The 16,530-nt window shown below is 37.9% G+C and overlaps 1 protein-coding gene across 2 annotated transcripts; it reads left to right on the top strand.

Annotated features, from left to right (window-relative positions):
* Positions 1-3,218: 3,218 nt before the first annotated feature.
* LOC131682528 (neuralized-like protein 2) lies at positions 3,219-4,714 on the top strand. Of its 2 annotated transcripts, XM_058964065.1 has the most exons (3): positions 3,219-3,471; positions 3,526-3,779; positions 3,838-4,714. In XM_058964065.1, the coding sequence occupies exons 2-3, from the start codon at positions 3,569-3,571 to the stop codon at positions 4,383-4,385; spliced, it is 759 nt and encodes a 252-aa protein (XP_058820048.1). In that variant the 5' UTR covers positions 3,219-3,471; positions 3,526-3,568; the 3' UTR covers positions 4,386-4,714. The 2 variants fall into 2 exon arrangements, with proteins under 2 accessions (XP_058820048.1, XP_058820047.1); XM_058964064.1 differs by having other exon boundaries at positions 3,219-3,779.
* The last annotated feature ends 11,816 nt before the right edge of the window (positions 4,715-16,530 follow it).

Below are 16,530 nucleotides of genomic sequence, written 5' to 3'. Positions count from 1 at the left end.
GACGGCAAAAGTAAATGGTATTGTTTTCAATCAGGAAACTGCATTAGTGTTCGTGAGACCGATCGTCAAGAACTTAATGTTTCCCAAACATGGACTACGATTGCCGAAAAAGCTTTCAACCGATCTCAAAATATTTTCGGTTTATTCATAATTTAACTACCGTGTCCTTGAACGATTCCATTTTTCCAACAAAATTTTCATATTCATTATTTCATATCCAAACTACCTTTGAAACCGTTAGCACAGAGAACAGACACCCATGATCGAACAAATATATTTAAAAAACGTGTGTGAACATTCGAATTAATATACGATAAACACTAGCGCCGCCACACCAACCTATCCCAACTATCCGTCAAATCCATTCCGGAATCGGTTCGAAATCCTGAATGGATTCAGTATGGAATCTTGCTCAAAGAAAACAACCGATTCCGAGTCTATCGGTTGATGCATTTGAGCTGGAATTCATGCTAGAAGTCCGAAGCGGTTCCGGACTAGTTTGACTGGGTAAAGGACTAACCACAGATAACAGACGTTTAGGCTCGTTTTAAATCGTGTGTAAATACCCGCCACTGAAATTCCTAATAAGTCAGACGTCTGAAACACGTTAGGGAAACGTTTGTAGATGGCGCAGTGATCGATACAATGCAGTTAGAGTGGAGCTGTCAAACACTTGTAGCAAACTGTTGCGCAGATGGCATTAGTGAAACACGGATTTCCAACGTTTATCAATTTGAAAGTTTACACAGGTTTTTGAAGAAATTTTGTTCTAGCCTAAACGTCTGTTATCTGTGGACTAACCGTTGTCGAACTCAGCCACAAAAAACATGACGACAGTAGCGCACCTAGTTTGGATATCCCAACTACCTTCGAAACCGTTACGGCCAATTTCTTCACTTGGATGAAAACCGGTTTTCGGCTAATTGGTCATCAGCAACCTGAAAACTGGTTTCCAGCGAAAACCGGTTTTAATCCAGTGAAGAAATTGGCCGTTAGAGATTTCTGTGCCTCTATCTTTTAGGTATTAGTAACAAACAAACCAAATGATATAAAGACTAACACCACAGATAACAGACGTTTAGGCTCGTTTTAAATCGTGTATAAATACCCGCCACTGAAATTCCTAATAAGTCAGACGTCTGAAACACGTTTGGCAAACGTTTGTAGATGGCGCAGTGATCGATGCAATGCAGTTAGAGTGGAGCTGTCAAACACTTGTAGCAAACTGTTGCGCAGATGGCATTAGTGAAACACGGATTTCCAACGTTTATCAATTTGAAAGTTTACACAGGTTTTTGAAGAAATTTTGTTCTAGTCTAAACGTCTGTTATCTGTGCTAACACTAAGCACTGCTTAAAATAAACACTTCTTAAACGCAATCCTACATAGGTGTAGTATTAACATTAACATAAAAACTGGGGAGAAAATCGGGGCTGTCGATGCGAGACAATAACCGATCAGAGACAAAAGACTTTTTTTTATTTGTGGCTTTAACCTTTTTAGGTCATTCGCCAAAGAAGAGACAAAGGACGATTTGGCCACATTACGGCGCAAAGACACTGTTTCAAGACCAACGAGGTTGCAACGATCTTCGTATCTGCGGGGAAATTGTAGGGATCGCTCCAAGTCAGGTGGCGCAGCGCAAACCGCGCAAATTTACGCTGAATGCTCTCGATGCGTTGAATACTGTTCTGCGGCGTATTCCAGTATGAAACGAACGAGCGAGCAGTGCAATTTTTTTAAGCACTGTGCGTTAGTGAAATGCTTAGTAACCTTAAAAATGAATCCTAGATTACGCGAAGCCTTAGACGAGATAAAAACAATGTGATCCTAAAATGTAAGCTATGAATCCAAAAGAACCCCTAAGTCTTTCACTGTAGTTTATCTTTTTAATTTGTTTGGCAAGAAACAAAACGAGAGATGCAACCGTTACGACTCAGTCGAGGTCTTCCGAGGAGTAAGGTACTTTGGGATTGTTCTGGGTATGCTCAAAATTAGGTAAGTTCAACTTAAGTTTTAGTATATTAAATTCTAGGTTAAGTATAAAAAAACCTATCAATGAGTTGTGATTTTTGCCGTGGTTAAATAGGAACTACTTTCAACACGGTTTACCCAATTTTACATAGCCCACGATACTCCGAGATTGAGTCAAAAGAACTAAATTTTAGGTAGTTTTTCGTTTGCGTATAGAGCTTTAGAATTTGATTCGGAGTCCTGAATGGATTCAGCACAGAGAACAGACATCCTCTATCGAACAAAAACAATTAAAAAACGTGTGTAACATTTGAATTAATATACGATAAACACTAGCGCCGCCACATCATCTTATCCCAACTATCCGTCCAATCCAATGCGAAACCAGTTCGAAATCCTGAATGGATTCAGTATGAAATCTTGCTCAAAGAAAACAACCGATTCCGAGTCTATCGGTTGATGCATTTTTGGTGGAATTCATACTGGATCCACTCAGAAACCGTTAGGGTTTTTTACACAAGTTGAATGCTGAAGATGGACGTCTGTTCTCTGTGGATTCAGTATGGATTCCCACTGAGACGTCCAAAAAATTGTTTCAAAATCGTTCAACACGGGTCCAACGATGGACGTTTGTTGAACGGTTATTTGGACGTCGTCCAAATTGGTCCAACGAACGTCCTTCATTGGGCGATTTTGAAACCAACCGTTCTTAGAGGGTTTCAAAATCGTCTAATGAAGGACGTTCGTTGGACCAATTTGGACTACGTACAAAAAACCGTTCAACGAACGTCCATCATTGGACCCGTGTTGAACGATTTTGAAACAATTTTTTAGATTTCTCAGCCCACTGAGAAGTCCAAAAAATTGTTTCAAAATCGTTCAACACGGGTCCAACGATGGACGTTCGTTGAACGGTTATTTGGACGATGTCCAAATTGGTCCAACGAACGTCCTTCATTGGACGATTTTGAAACCAACCGTTCTTAGAGGGAGTGGGCAGTCTCGGAATGGGTTTGACTGGAACCTACCCAGTAAAGTTCAGCCGGAAATGAACCGGAACTCCAGCTCGTAATCCGGCTCCAGTGACACAACCGATTCTAACTAGAATCGGTTCTGTCGCTGAAGCCGGAGTACGAGTTAGAACCAGCCAGCAGTCCGGCTGATTTTCGGCTGAGCTTAACTGGGTATGTGCTGTAAATTTCTGACAACACTGCATGTGTCACTTTATCCTTGAAATCCGACATGTTTTATTACATTGTTTTTGTTGACGTTCGGAATTTTTGCATCAGAGGCGTAAAATCCTTTTTTATAGAAAATACATTAAATTTTCAATTGGGGAGATAAATTTGTGTCCTGTAGATGCACCGTAATACACTTGTAAACAGCGAAAAATAAGACATTTTTTGTGTTTGCTGGAAGAAACGATACGCACAAACAAAGCGTTTTGGACCAAAACAAGGTCGAAATATCTACGAAAGCATTCCTGGAAAGGCGATAGTGTGATAGTAGCTATTCGGAACGGTTCCGAATACATATATACTGACATTTTAGGTTTGCAAAATCAGTCGTGAAACCCTGTGCGAGCGTTATTAGTATGACCGTGGTGTACCCTAGAAAAATGCTATCGCGTTTCCATCCCTACCACGGCCAAAACATTATCCTTTTCGACGAAAACACTGTCGCATATCGAAAGGCTAGTTTTGGAAATGCACTCACGTTTAGCGAGAAACCACTGCAGCCAGGAGAGATTTTTCTGTTGGAGATTGAGAAAAATGAACGTGGTTGGAGTGGACATATGAGGCTTGGTAGGTTCGCAGGTGTATCAGTAATACTATTCATTATTTATGACATTTACATTAACAGGTTTAACACAATTGGATATACAGCCTGCTTCCACGCTGCAGTACGCTCTTCCGGACCTTGCCAATCTTGGGTCCAGCTGGGTTTTCCCAATAACACGATCCGTTGGAAATGCCGCGTCAAAGAGTAGCATACTTGGCGATGGTATAAATGTTAAAACTACTCGCGGTGTCTTTCCCCGCAGTTTACTGCGACCCATTTCACAGGACGGTGCAAGTGCAGATATTCTTCCTACGGACACAAACTCACGCATTGGAATCGTTTTTGTTCCGACACCAAACGAAACCGACAAAGCAGAGATGCACTTTATTATAAATGGCGAGGATCAAGGTCCTTGTACGCAAGACATTCCCTACACCAAAGGAGCGCTTCATGTTGTAATCGATGTCTACGGTACTACTAAACAAGTGAAAATAATTCAACTGTATGGAATTTCAACGCTTCAGAGCGCCTGCCGGGATGTAATTTTAACTAGGGTATCCAAACCTACTATCCGTTTGTTGCCGTTGCCGGAAAGTCTAAAAGAATATCTGTTGCAGTATGGACCGTGAGCTTTCTTTTTAATTTTCGCAGCATAATCTGCACTTCGTGTTGTTTTTTGAAACTAGAGTTCTTTGTGCTCATTTCCATTATTCTATGCTACTTATTCCGTTGTCCCTACTTGTGTCGGGTTCCGGCCACTCCTTTTGATCTGGTTAAATGCAATTTGCGAATGATGGCATACAGCTTAATTTGTGATATAGATAAATCCATCTGAGGGATCATTTGTATTCTCGTTGCTGGCAGATTCTGAAAAATTATCAATTTATTAACTAAGGGATGCTAATTACTATTACACTTACGAGAGGTCATAAATATATACAATAAATAATTGACTGTATCAATTATTTTGCAAAGTTAAACATATTCGAAGTACTCGTTCACAGGATCAATTTTGTTTCGGTTCTCATCCCTCGTGGATAATTTTTCTAGCCCGAAAACAAGGTTTGGACCACTCAAGTTTTAATCAGAATATAAGTACCATAACTAACACGCATGAAATTTGAACAATGTGTTGATTTTAAATTACAAATGTTTTTATTAACTCTTCTTATTTGCTACACGTAGGTATTATTTATTTGGCAAGCCTGGCCATTTTCTATAACTATTAATTCTATTCTTAAATTATAACTAAATCAAATGTAGACATCCACTTTTCGGTGAATTAGTGTCCTACAAATAGGGCAGTAACGGTCATAGTTTCCCAATTGGTCGGCACAACGCTTGCACAAACACAGGTGACCGCACGGTACAAGGACTACTGATTTCTCGTTATCCTCGCAGATGATGCAAAGACCGATGCTGACCGAACCGTACCGTATCTTCTTGCCAGCGGGTTGAGCAGAGGGAGGTTGAGATCTCTCTTCGACTGTTGATTGATCAGACGAAGCCGATGATGAGCGTGATGTTTCCGAAGCTGAGTGATCCGCACGATTCTCGATGCGACTGAGGTGCTCTCTTGGATGTGGCACTGGTCGACGGTCGGAAAACGTAAAAAAGTTACGGATGAATGTGACCGTACGACGAATTTCGGTATCATAAATGTGAGTTGTTCGTCTTTGGAGGTATACAAAACTGGCGAGAATTGCGAGGAACATACTGTAGATAAGTTGAACGACCTTCTGATTGCACTGGAATAGTTTTCTGCGGATGCCACGTCCATATGGCTGCAGCTTTACGTAGAAATACATTGATACTCGAAAGCACAACCGAACTATTTTCTTTGTACTTTTTGGATTCATGAGAGCCAGGAACAATATAAAAATGCCTGCAACCGATTGAAGTGGAACATCTTTGGACAGATATACTGCAAGTCTATTAATTAGTTCCAAGCTATTGCTTCCAGTATTTTTGGAGAAGTTCCCAATTAAAGCCAGCGCTGTATCTAAATGCATCCAGATATTTTTGAGGAAATGTCCTGGCAATGTGACCAGAAACCAGACTCCATTCCCAATCAGTATCAATAGTCGTTTTAAAAATTCGAATGTAAAAACCGGAACTGTGAGTAGCCGTCCCGACAGCAATTCGGCGATGCCGTTATATCCCATTACAATGCCATCTGCAATGCAAAGAATTGCGCCAATGATTCCGTTCCAAATCGCTGACAGACATTCGATGAAAAACATTGCTGTCGAGCTTAGTGCAGTTTTTATATCATCGAAGAAGTATGCATAGTCCTCGTGGAGTACCACCATAAACCGCCCAATCGTTTGAAGACTAATCCAGATTAGAGAGGATCCATTAACGATCAGCTCCACCAACACTTTTCCAATAAATATGCTGATTTTTAATAAACAATGAAGCAAATGGAAAACAGTCGCTATGAAATCCGCAATTTCTGCCAGTGCCATCGTTGTTGGTGTTCCTTGGAATGGTTATTTGAAAGTTTCACATACTTGTTTCTAGTCTTCTTGAAACTTAACCGGTAGTAAGCAACATGCACGTTAATATGTTTGGAAAAAGTAATCCTATCTAAAACTCATGAACATCGTTAAAAATTCAAATCCATACTGTTTTCATTTATTATTCTGACAACACTACATGCTACACTCAGACACATCCTTATGTGGTTTTTGTTTGAGGCGAAACCTATACACTGAGCAAAAAGCATCTGAGAATTTCATAAGTCTCGGCATATGAACCAACCTTATGACGATGTCATTGAACACTTTAGAATGTCATAGGCAGGCTTATGAATTCATTGATCTTTATTCATGCACTCCATAGACGTACAAATAATGTATTTCATAAAACAGTCTTATGACTTCGCTCCAATATATGCCTTTAAGAATTTCATAAGTTTTTCTCATGAAACCCATATGAGATCTATTATTGATTCTATAAAATTGTATTTTGTTTTTCATAAACGTCACTTTTGTGAAAAGTTCATAATTGTTTCTTATGAATTCAGTACTGGCCTGGACGACAAACCAGGAGTTAATAGTTTCAGCACTTTTTGATTAACGCTGTTTGGAACAAAAGAAGTGAGATTTTCAGTCAAATTGCAACAATTTTAAATTGTTTTTATGTTATTGAATAAATTACTGTGAGCATTAAATCTGTTTACATGGTTATGATTTTTACAGAAGATATCCGATTATTTGAAATGAAATAAGTTGAGCATATAATTAGTGTCTGACGTGTATTTTATAATTATCAAAATCATTGGAGAAGTAACAATCATTATCATTCAGTTGTCAAGTCCAGTTTCCCAGTTGTCTAAGCCCAGTTTCCCAAGAAATATTGACGAAGCGTTGCTCATTATGTACAAATTTTAATATTTAATGAGAGTTTTCTCTTCAATCTTCCTAAGGGATCTATACTTGGCGGTTAACTTGTCCCGAATTGAGTTCTACAAGATGACCACACGAATGAACTCATGAGGAATGACGTTCATATTTGACAATTCTCAGTGATTTGTTTACTTTGTCAGTTGCGTGAGTTGGAGTGCAACGGGTGCCCATCTGCTACATTCAAACTCACGTAACTCCCATGTAAAAAAACCACCGAGAATTGTTAAACGAAGTTCATCCGGCTCATTTTGTGGGGTTATGTCGGTTGGTGTAAAACCTAATATCCTCTCAAGGTTGATTTTTACTTTTGTTTTTTTGTCTACTAAAAATGCTCGAGAAATGTTAGCCATGTTCTTTTTTTATATAAATGCACAATAATATCCATAAATAAAAAAAAACTTATGGCATTCATTCGAACATTGTAATGAATTTCATAAGACTGTTCTATGGAAATCATTATTTCTACTATGTTTTCTACTTATAAATGTCAGCAATTTTCATAAATGGGCACCTATGGCGTTCATTCGGACATTTTCATAAATTTCATAAGACTGTCTTATGAAAATAATAAGTGATGGATTTGGAAAATTTCCCCTCCAAATCATAAGACAGATTTATAAAATCCATTAAAAATCCTTATGTCTGAAAGTCATAAGACGTTTTTATGGAAATTCAATGTAAATTTTGCTGGGTGTAGGATAGGATCCGCCAGCTGGCTTCTTCTTCCCTGTTAAGCTCAGCCGGAAATGAACCGGAATTCTGGCTGGTTCCAGTTCGTATTCCGGCTCCAGTGACACAACTGATTCTAGTTAGAATCGGTTGTGTCACTGGAGCCCGTGTACGAACTGGAACCAGCCAGAATTCCAGTTCAATTCCGGCTGAGCTTAACTGGGGTATATTTTACTAATCCCTGTTGAAAACGACATACCCCACTCGACCATTGTTGCCAAAATATTTGTTTTGTTTTGTTTCGGTCGTATATTTGTTCTGATTAAAATATTCTATATTATGTACCAATTTCATGCTTCTGGAAAAATCAAAGATTGTCTTTATATCCGCATTTAAACGATCATAATGTTTTTTTCCATCGGAATACAGCAAAACAAAATAATATATATTAGTTGTTGGACATTACGAAAAATATCTTCATGCCTCTTCATTTTTGTAAGTTGCTTTCTGAGTCAAGCAACCTCTGTCACAAGAATAATCTTCTCTGTTCGGATTTATTTTAAATATTCTAAAATTACTTTTCTGCAAGGTTTAATTTTTGTTTTGGAGCAATGTATAGGATTGTTCCAGTACTACATGTGATCGTTTCGGAGAAAACAGCTGTAGAAAATACACGCTCCTATTTACACCGATGATCGATTCAGTTGAAAACTGTAAAATTCAACTGTATCGATAATACCAAAGGAAGAACAAGAAGCGACTTCCGGGATAACTTTCTCCCTGTTTGCTCAGTACTTCCAATTTACTCGGTACTGGAACAAAGACAATTTTTACATGAAGTTCAAAATATTGTCATACTTACGCTACACAGCCTGTTGATTTCGAAAAGCGGTATTTTTGCATTATTCCGCACACAGAACAGAATCCACCATAACCGCGCTACCGGATCTCTCGGGAACTTCAGTTCTGGATAATATGTTTGATTTCGTCTGCCAAATAATGCCTGCACTTCATAAAGCGGTATCTCGAGAAAACAAAAAAATCAACACAGTTAACAATCGTCGTTTTATGTTTGATATCACAATATGACAACACTTCCAAGCAGCCCTTTAGTATTTTTAGTTTCCAAGCCAAAGGTTTGCCTATGTCACTTTCATCCAATCACGAGCTGGTTCAGAATTGGTTCAAAAACAGGGGACAGAGCTGGCGGATCCTATTGGCGATTTGCGGCAAAACCAAAATTAGTCATGCGACACCTATGATTCAGCTCATGAACTGGCAAAGTGATACAGTTTGCTTTTTTTCACCCGCAAGTGAGTCGTAGCTTACTACTAAAACTTCATTTTCTTTTCGGAAAAAGCTTACCCCTGCCAAAATATGAATGAAACGAGTAAGAAATTTAGTTTTATTTGCAACTATTCTGAAATAACAACCATTTGCAACTATTTGGCTCATACATTTCTTCGAAATGTAATCGGGGTATTATTGTGGTTATAAAAAATCGTTCTGTAAATAGAGTTCCAACTCGAAACCGAGATCCAATCAGTTCCAATGCCAAACTCCTTCATATTTTGGACTACGTAGGAGATTCAGTGAAGACTATCAGAGAGAAGGATCGGCTGTGTATGATACAAAGCTCCTATTAGCCGGATATATTTTTCCTCGCGTGATCTGGAGAGTTTCATGAATTTACACCATCTCATAAAGGTTTAGCTTAACTTAAGAGGAACGGGAAATGATGTTGCGGCGGCTACGGTGCTCAACAAATTACATTTCGGAACAGCACACATATAGCTTTGTGAATAATATTAGAAACCACCATGTTTTACACTCTTCGCAAGATGTTTACTCTTCATCTTATAAAATGATGGTTTTCCTTCATTTTCATAAACAATTATCAACAAATTGTTCGGTGATTTGGTGTTTAAAAGTTATTTTTTACCAATGTTTACAGAAAATATATGCACTATGACAGAACAGAATGAAATCAGCAACACTTTGCTTCCTGCGCTATCTGTGAGCTGTTTCAACGTAGAATCGCCAATCCTAGGGCGAAACTGAGTCAGTTCCTAACCCCAACTGCTGTCAAAATGTATGAACTGACAGCAGTTGGTGTTAGAACCTGACTCAGTTTCAGGTTCAAGTCAAAGAGAATAGGGAAAGAGACGAATAGTGTGAAGCCAAAAATACCTTATTGAGCAGACCAATCGTACAATGTAAATAAACATTACTCATGCCTGAGTTGGAGGAGATAAGTATTGTAAATCTATCAAAAAAGAAATTTGAATTTTCGTCAGAATTTAGTGCAATCGTGATTGTAAGGTGCATTCTAGAGTCTATGTATGAGTAAAAACAAGCTTTAGAATTATTTCATCTCTTTGTTTCGAAATGCACATCGTTTGATAAACAAATCCAACGATCGACAAAAGGTTTGTTTTCAAAATATAATAGGAGTCATTTAAAGTGCTGCCTTTGGAAACGGTTGCCAAATTCTACACCGAGCAAAATTTACATTGAATTTCCATAAAAACGTCTTATGACTTTCAGACATAAGGATTTTAAATGGATTTTATAAATCTGTCTTATGATTTGGAGGGGAAATTTTCCAAATCCATCTCTTATTATTTTCATAAGACAGTCTTATGAAATTTATGAAAATGTCCGATTGAACGCCATAGGTGCCCATTTATGAAAATTGCTGACATTTATAAGCAGAAAATATAGTAGAAATAATGATTTTCATAGGACAGTCTTATGAAATTCATCACAATGTTCGAATGAATGACATAAGTTTTTTATTTATGGATATTATTGTGTATTTATATAAAAAATAGTACATGGCTGACATTTCTCGATCGTTTTTAGCAGACAAAAAATCAACAGTAAAAACAACCTTGAGAGGATATTAGGTTTTACACCAACCGACATAACCCCACAAAATGAGCCGGGTGAACTTCGTTTGACAATTCTCGGTGGTTTGTTTACATAGGAGTTACGTGAGTTTGAATGTAACAGATGGACACCAGTTGCACTCGAACTCACGCAACTGACAAAGTAAACAAACCACCAAGAATTGTCAAACATGAACGTCATTCATCATGAGTTCATTAGTGTGCTCATCTTGTAGAACTCAATTCGGGACAAATGAACCGCCAAGTGTAGATCCCTTCAGAAGATTGAAGAGAAAACTCTCATGAAATATTAAAATTTGTAAATTTGCAAGGCTTCGTCAATATTTCCTGGGAAACTGGGCTTAGACAACTGGGAAACTGGACTTGACAACTGAAGGATAAATACGCGCCAGACACTAATTATATGCACAACTTATTTCATTTCAAATAATCGGATATCTTCTGTAAAAATCATAGCCACGTAAACTGATTTAATGTTCACAGTAATTTATTGAATAACATAAAAAACAATTATTAAAAATTTTGTTGCAATTTGACTAAAAATCTCACTTCTTTGGTTTCAAACAGCGGTAACCGAAAAGTGCTGGACTGAAACTATTAGCTCCTGGTTGACCGTCCAAGCCACTACTGAATTCATAAGAAACAATTATGAACTTTTCACAAAAGAGACGTTTATGAAAAACAAAATATAATTTTATAGAATCAATAACAGATCTCATATGGGTTTCATGAGAAACACTTATGAAATTCTTAAACGCATATATTGGAGCGAAATCATAAGACTGTTTTATGAAATACGTTATTTGTGCGTCTATGGAGTGCATGAATAAAGATAAATGAATTCATAAGCCTGTCTATGACATTCGAAAGCGTTCAATGGCATCGTCAGAAGGCTGGTTCATATGCCGAGACTTATGAAATTCTCAGATGCTTTTTGCTCAGTGTAGTGTTGAAATCATCGTAAAGGGAGTGTTGCCGTTTTGACTGATTTTCACTCTGCGTCTCTTTCACTATTCTCTTACCCAGTTAAGCTCAGCCGGAAATAAACCGGAATTCTGGCTGGTTCCAGTTCGTATTCCGGCTCCAGTGACACTACCGATTCTAGTTGGAATCGGTTGTGTCACTGGAGCCCGCCGACGAACTGGAACCAGCCAGAATTCCAGTTCATTTCCGGCTGAACTTTACTGGGTAGGTTCAAATGAAATCGCCATTACACACTCAACAAAATCTAATCAGCCCAGTTAAGCTCAGCCGGAAATGAACCGGAATTCTGGCTGGTTCCAGTTCCTGGCTCCACACGGTTAAAATAAAGTACCCATTAATGAGTTTTATACTAATCATCGACAAAACTGGGAAAACTCATTTATTGGATAAACATCATATACCCACTATTGGGTATTATCTGTATACGGGTATTTTTCTACCCATATTTATTTACTACTTGGAACTGAAAAGTAGAAATTTACCCATCGTTGAGTACTTATAGAACGGAAGAAAATTTGTTACAAATCATTAGAATGCAAACAATGAGCAAACTATACATATAATTTATCGAATGTTCTCACTCTTTATTCATTGAGCTTCTTAAATCTTTCTTTTATCGTTGCTCATTAGTCCGCATTCAGATGGCCACAATATTCCTCAGAATCAACACAACCAATGACAGGTATTCAGACGGGGTGTTATAGTTATACGGACACATATTAGTAACCTTCGCCAGCAGAAGCTGCTGCTAGTGGTTCCGGAGCTATTCGAAGCTGGTCGTAGAAAACAACGGGATTGAACATTCCTAACAATGGCCCTTTGGAAGAACGAACAACTTATTAAGTAAGGAGGCTCATTTCTTTTGGCACTATCAATACTTACCAGCTCATATCATCCTGGCTTTTCCTGCTGGATTCCGATCCGGTTACAATTTACCCAACTATATATTTTAATTCCATTAAATCAGTTCGGTCTAAAAATGGCAAAGTCTTGTTCATTCATTTACGGGTAGTAGATTACCCATTTTTCTTGAAAGGTAGCAAGATTAAGGTGGGTAATATTTTACTCAGTTTCTAATTCAAAAAAGTACCCAATTTATGACAGCTGGATTGGAATTAGAAAATGAATGCTTCTGATACTTATTAATGGGTACTTTATTTTAACCGTGTAGTGACAACCGATTCTAACTAGAATCGGTTATGTCACGAGCCGTAATACGAGCTGGAACCAGCCAGAATTCCGGTTCATTTCCGGCTGAGCTTAACTGGGTAGGAGTGTTTGTAATAATAATAATAATAATCCAGTGAAGTTCAGCCGGAAATAAGCTGTAATTCTTGCTGCCCCCCAAAGAACCAACCGGTTTTAAAATCGTACAATGAAGGACGTTCGGTGGACCAACGTTGGACGACGTCCCAATAACCATTCAACAGATGTCCACTGTTGAGCGATTTTGAAACAATTCTCGAGTACTTTTTCAAATGGACGTAAGTAACATTGAGAGCCTCTCTTTGTTTACTTTCTCTTTCGTTTATTACGACGTCATTACAACACTTTGTACTAATTTTCCAGTACATATCGAAAGCCGTCGGTTTTTACTACAATATTATGCAAAGAGTAGAGTAGTAAATGTTGAAATGGCCGAGTAATGAACAGAAGAGAAAGACCTCAAAGAGAATCTCTCATTGTTACTTACGTCCATTTGAAAAAGTACTCGAGAATTTTTTAAGCTTCTCAATGGATGGTTCCAGCACAGAGAACAGACATCCATGATCGAACAAAAATATTTAAAAAACGTGTGTAAACATTTGAATTAAAATACGATAAACACTAGCGCCGCCACACCAACCTATCCCAACTATCCGTCAAATCGATTCCGGAACCGGTTCGAAATCCTGGATGGATTCAGTATGGAATCTAGCTCAAAGAAAACAACCGATTCCGACTCTATCGGTTCATGCATTTGAGCTGGAAGTCCGAATCGGTTCCGGACTAGTTTGACTGGGTAGAGGAATAACCGCTGTCAATTCTGTCGAACTCAGCCACAAAAAACATGACAACAGTAGCGCACCTGGTTTGGATATCCCAACTACCTTCGAAACCGTTAGAGATTTTACACAAGTTGAATGCTGAAGATGGACGTCTGTTCTCTGTGGTTCCAGTTAGATTCCGGCTCCCAGTTAAACTCATTCCGAAACCGGTTCGGATTTCTGAATGGAGTCAGTATGGATTCCAACTCAAATGACTCAATCGGTTGTTGCATTTGAGTTGGAATCCATACTGACTCCATTCAGGATTCCGAATCAAATTCCTAATGGTTTGACCGGCCTCCAGTGACACAACCGATTCTAGAATCGGTTGTGTCACTGAATCCGGAGTACAAATTGGAACCTGCCAGCATTTCGGCTCAGTTTCCAGCTGAACTTTACTTGGAGGCTGCGCACACGCACAGATTTCAAGAAATTACTCGAGTACTTTTTCAAATGGACAATAGTTGCAAAATGTAAACGGGTTTTTATTACAGACACTTTATACACAGACTAGCGAAGTGTCAAAAAGTGCAGCCAAACGAGCATGAGGATTTTGAGAGGGGAAGTGCAAGAGGAAGCCAATGCAAAGCTTATGCATAACCAAGGCAAAACTACCGATATTTTGTTATCCCTACCGAAAACTACCGATTTTTATTGATTTTGGACACATCCTACACAACATTCATTTTTTGGGTTGGATTTGGTCTGAGATCTGTGTTTTCAGTATTTTACAATTCTCGACAAACATAGGATTACGGCCTAAAAGCCAACTGTCAAAATTTTCTTTGAAAGGAAATTCCGGACAAACCGTTACTAGCCAAATACAGTACATAGCAGTTAACGATAAAGACAACTTTTCTCTTTAATCTACTGCCAACATCTGTGATTTGCGAGTTACGGTTTGTCCGAAATTCAAAGTGAATTTTGACAGTTGGCTTTTAAGCCGTAATCATATGTTTGTCGAGAATTCTATGTCAACCCACTGAGACGTCCAAAAAAATGTTTCAAAATCGTTCAACACGGGTCCAGCTATGGACGTTTGTTGAACGGTTATTTGGACGTTGTCCAAATTGGTCCAACGAACGTCCTTCATTGGACGATTTTGAAACCAACCGTTCTTAGAGGGAACACTCCGTTTTTGGGACAACAACCCGGCCTACCGATAAACTTTTAGTGATCCTACCCACAGTTTATAAAGAACAGTTGCGCAAAGACAGAAGCAAATCTACCTATTGAACACTCAAAAAGTCTACCTATCGGACACGAAGAATAACAATGCTCGAATGCATGGCGAGTATCGTTATTATGTGATTATAATTATGAGAAAAAAATTCATTATTATTATTATTATTCATTCATTCATTAACATTATTTAAAACCAGGAATATTTCGCTTAATGACAATTATCAAAAAACTAGCTGTAACCCGGTGCGCTTCGCTACACCCATCAGGACTAAACGAAATATTTTAAAAATACTAAAAATAAATATTTTTGCTCGCGGATAGACAATGTTCTTAGTTTGACCACCTGGAGCACAATTAAATTAATTGTTCTGTTTTTCTACACACAATCGTTTGAAATCCCTTGATATCATTCGAATTCGAGGTAGCAGTACATCTGCTCTTTTACATTTTCTAGTTAGGGTGGGTGCTCCTATAGTTGAGGTGTACCAATAGTTGCAGTAGTGGGTTATACGCCTAACTAAGGTACCAACCATCAACAAATATTTTTTTATCGATTCATCGCACTAAAATTATGTGACAATAAAACTGTTATCCTTGAAATTTGCTGAAATAATTATTGAAAAAATGATTTTCTTTGAAAATTGAGCTCCCTTGCACCTATAGTTGATATAGTGTACCTATAGTTGCAAGTCCCATAAGAAATCAATGGGATTTACAACAATAGGAACCGAAGTTAGCGATTGCACCACTATTGGTACACGTGTTCCTATAGTGGTACAGGCGGTTTTGAATACATAAATTGGTTATTAAACCATCTTTATATTTTTCTTATGAAGTAGGGATTGAAAGCTTTCGTTTAATGTCCGTAGGTCTTCTTCTTAACATTGTCCGTAGGTCTTCTATCGAATTTTTAGCAAAAGTTTTCCTTAAGCATGCGACTATTGGTACATCCACCCTACAATGGTCGTTTAAATAAAATTTTTCAACCAAAGCATAGTTGTGGTGGGTCGATGTTGCGCAGTAACTAATAAAATAGGCACACAAAGTTTCAATTGCAGCACATGCGGTGCACAGTTTTGCAAAACGACGTTTTCACGATCAAAATTCAATAACCTCTGAACCATTGGTTTTGGAGAATGGATTTTTTCGAAGAAGTTTCTGGATGTAAATAGATGCATCTTTTGATATAATGAATTGAGTGATTAATCCCCTAAAAGTGAGATCTAAAATTTATTTCCCCAAATAATTTAGCTAGAACATCAATGTCTTCAGTAAAGTTCTAGAAAATATTATTGTGAAAATCTTTTTTGAAGATACTTAAGCTCTATATAGTAACAGTAGCTAGATATGTACACTGAAAAAAATCCAAACGTTAATTCTATTTGCTTCAAACCGCTTAAAATTCATATGAAGAAGAAATGCTATTGTTATCACGCGCACACATACCTTCAATGTGTCAACTGTATAAACTATGTATGCACACACATAAGTTATATGTGCATATTGTTATAGAGTGGGGTTTTATGTGTCTAATAGTTATGAAATGTGAATGTAAGATTAATATTTCTTGTAAATACACACATTAGG

This window comes from Topomyia yanbarensis, chromosome 2 (assembly GCF_030247195.1).
Source record: "Topomyia yanbarensis strain Yona2022 chromosome 2, ASM3024719v1, whole genome shotgun sequence".
NCBI lineage: Eukaryota > Metazoa > Arthropoda > Insecta > Diptera > Culicidae > Topomyia > Topomyia yanbarensis.
Note: the sequence above shows the minus strand (reverse complement) of the source record. Positions and strands in the feature narration are given on the sequence as shown.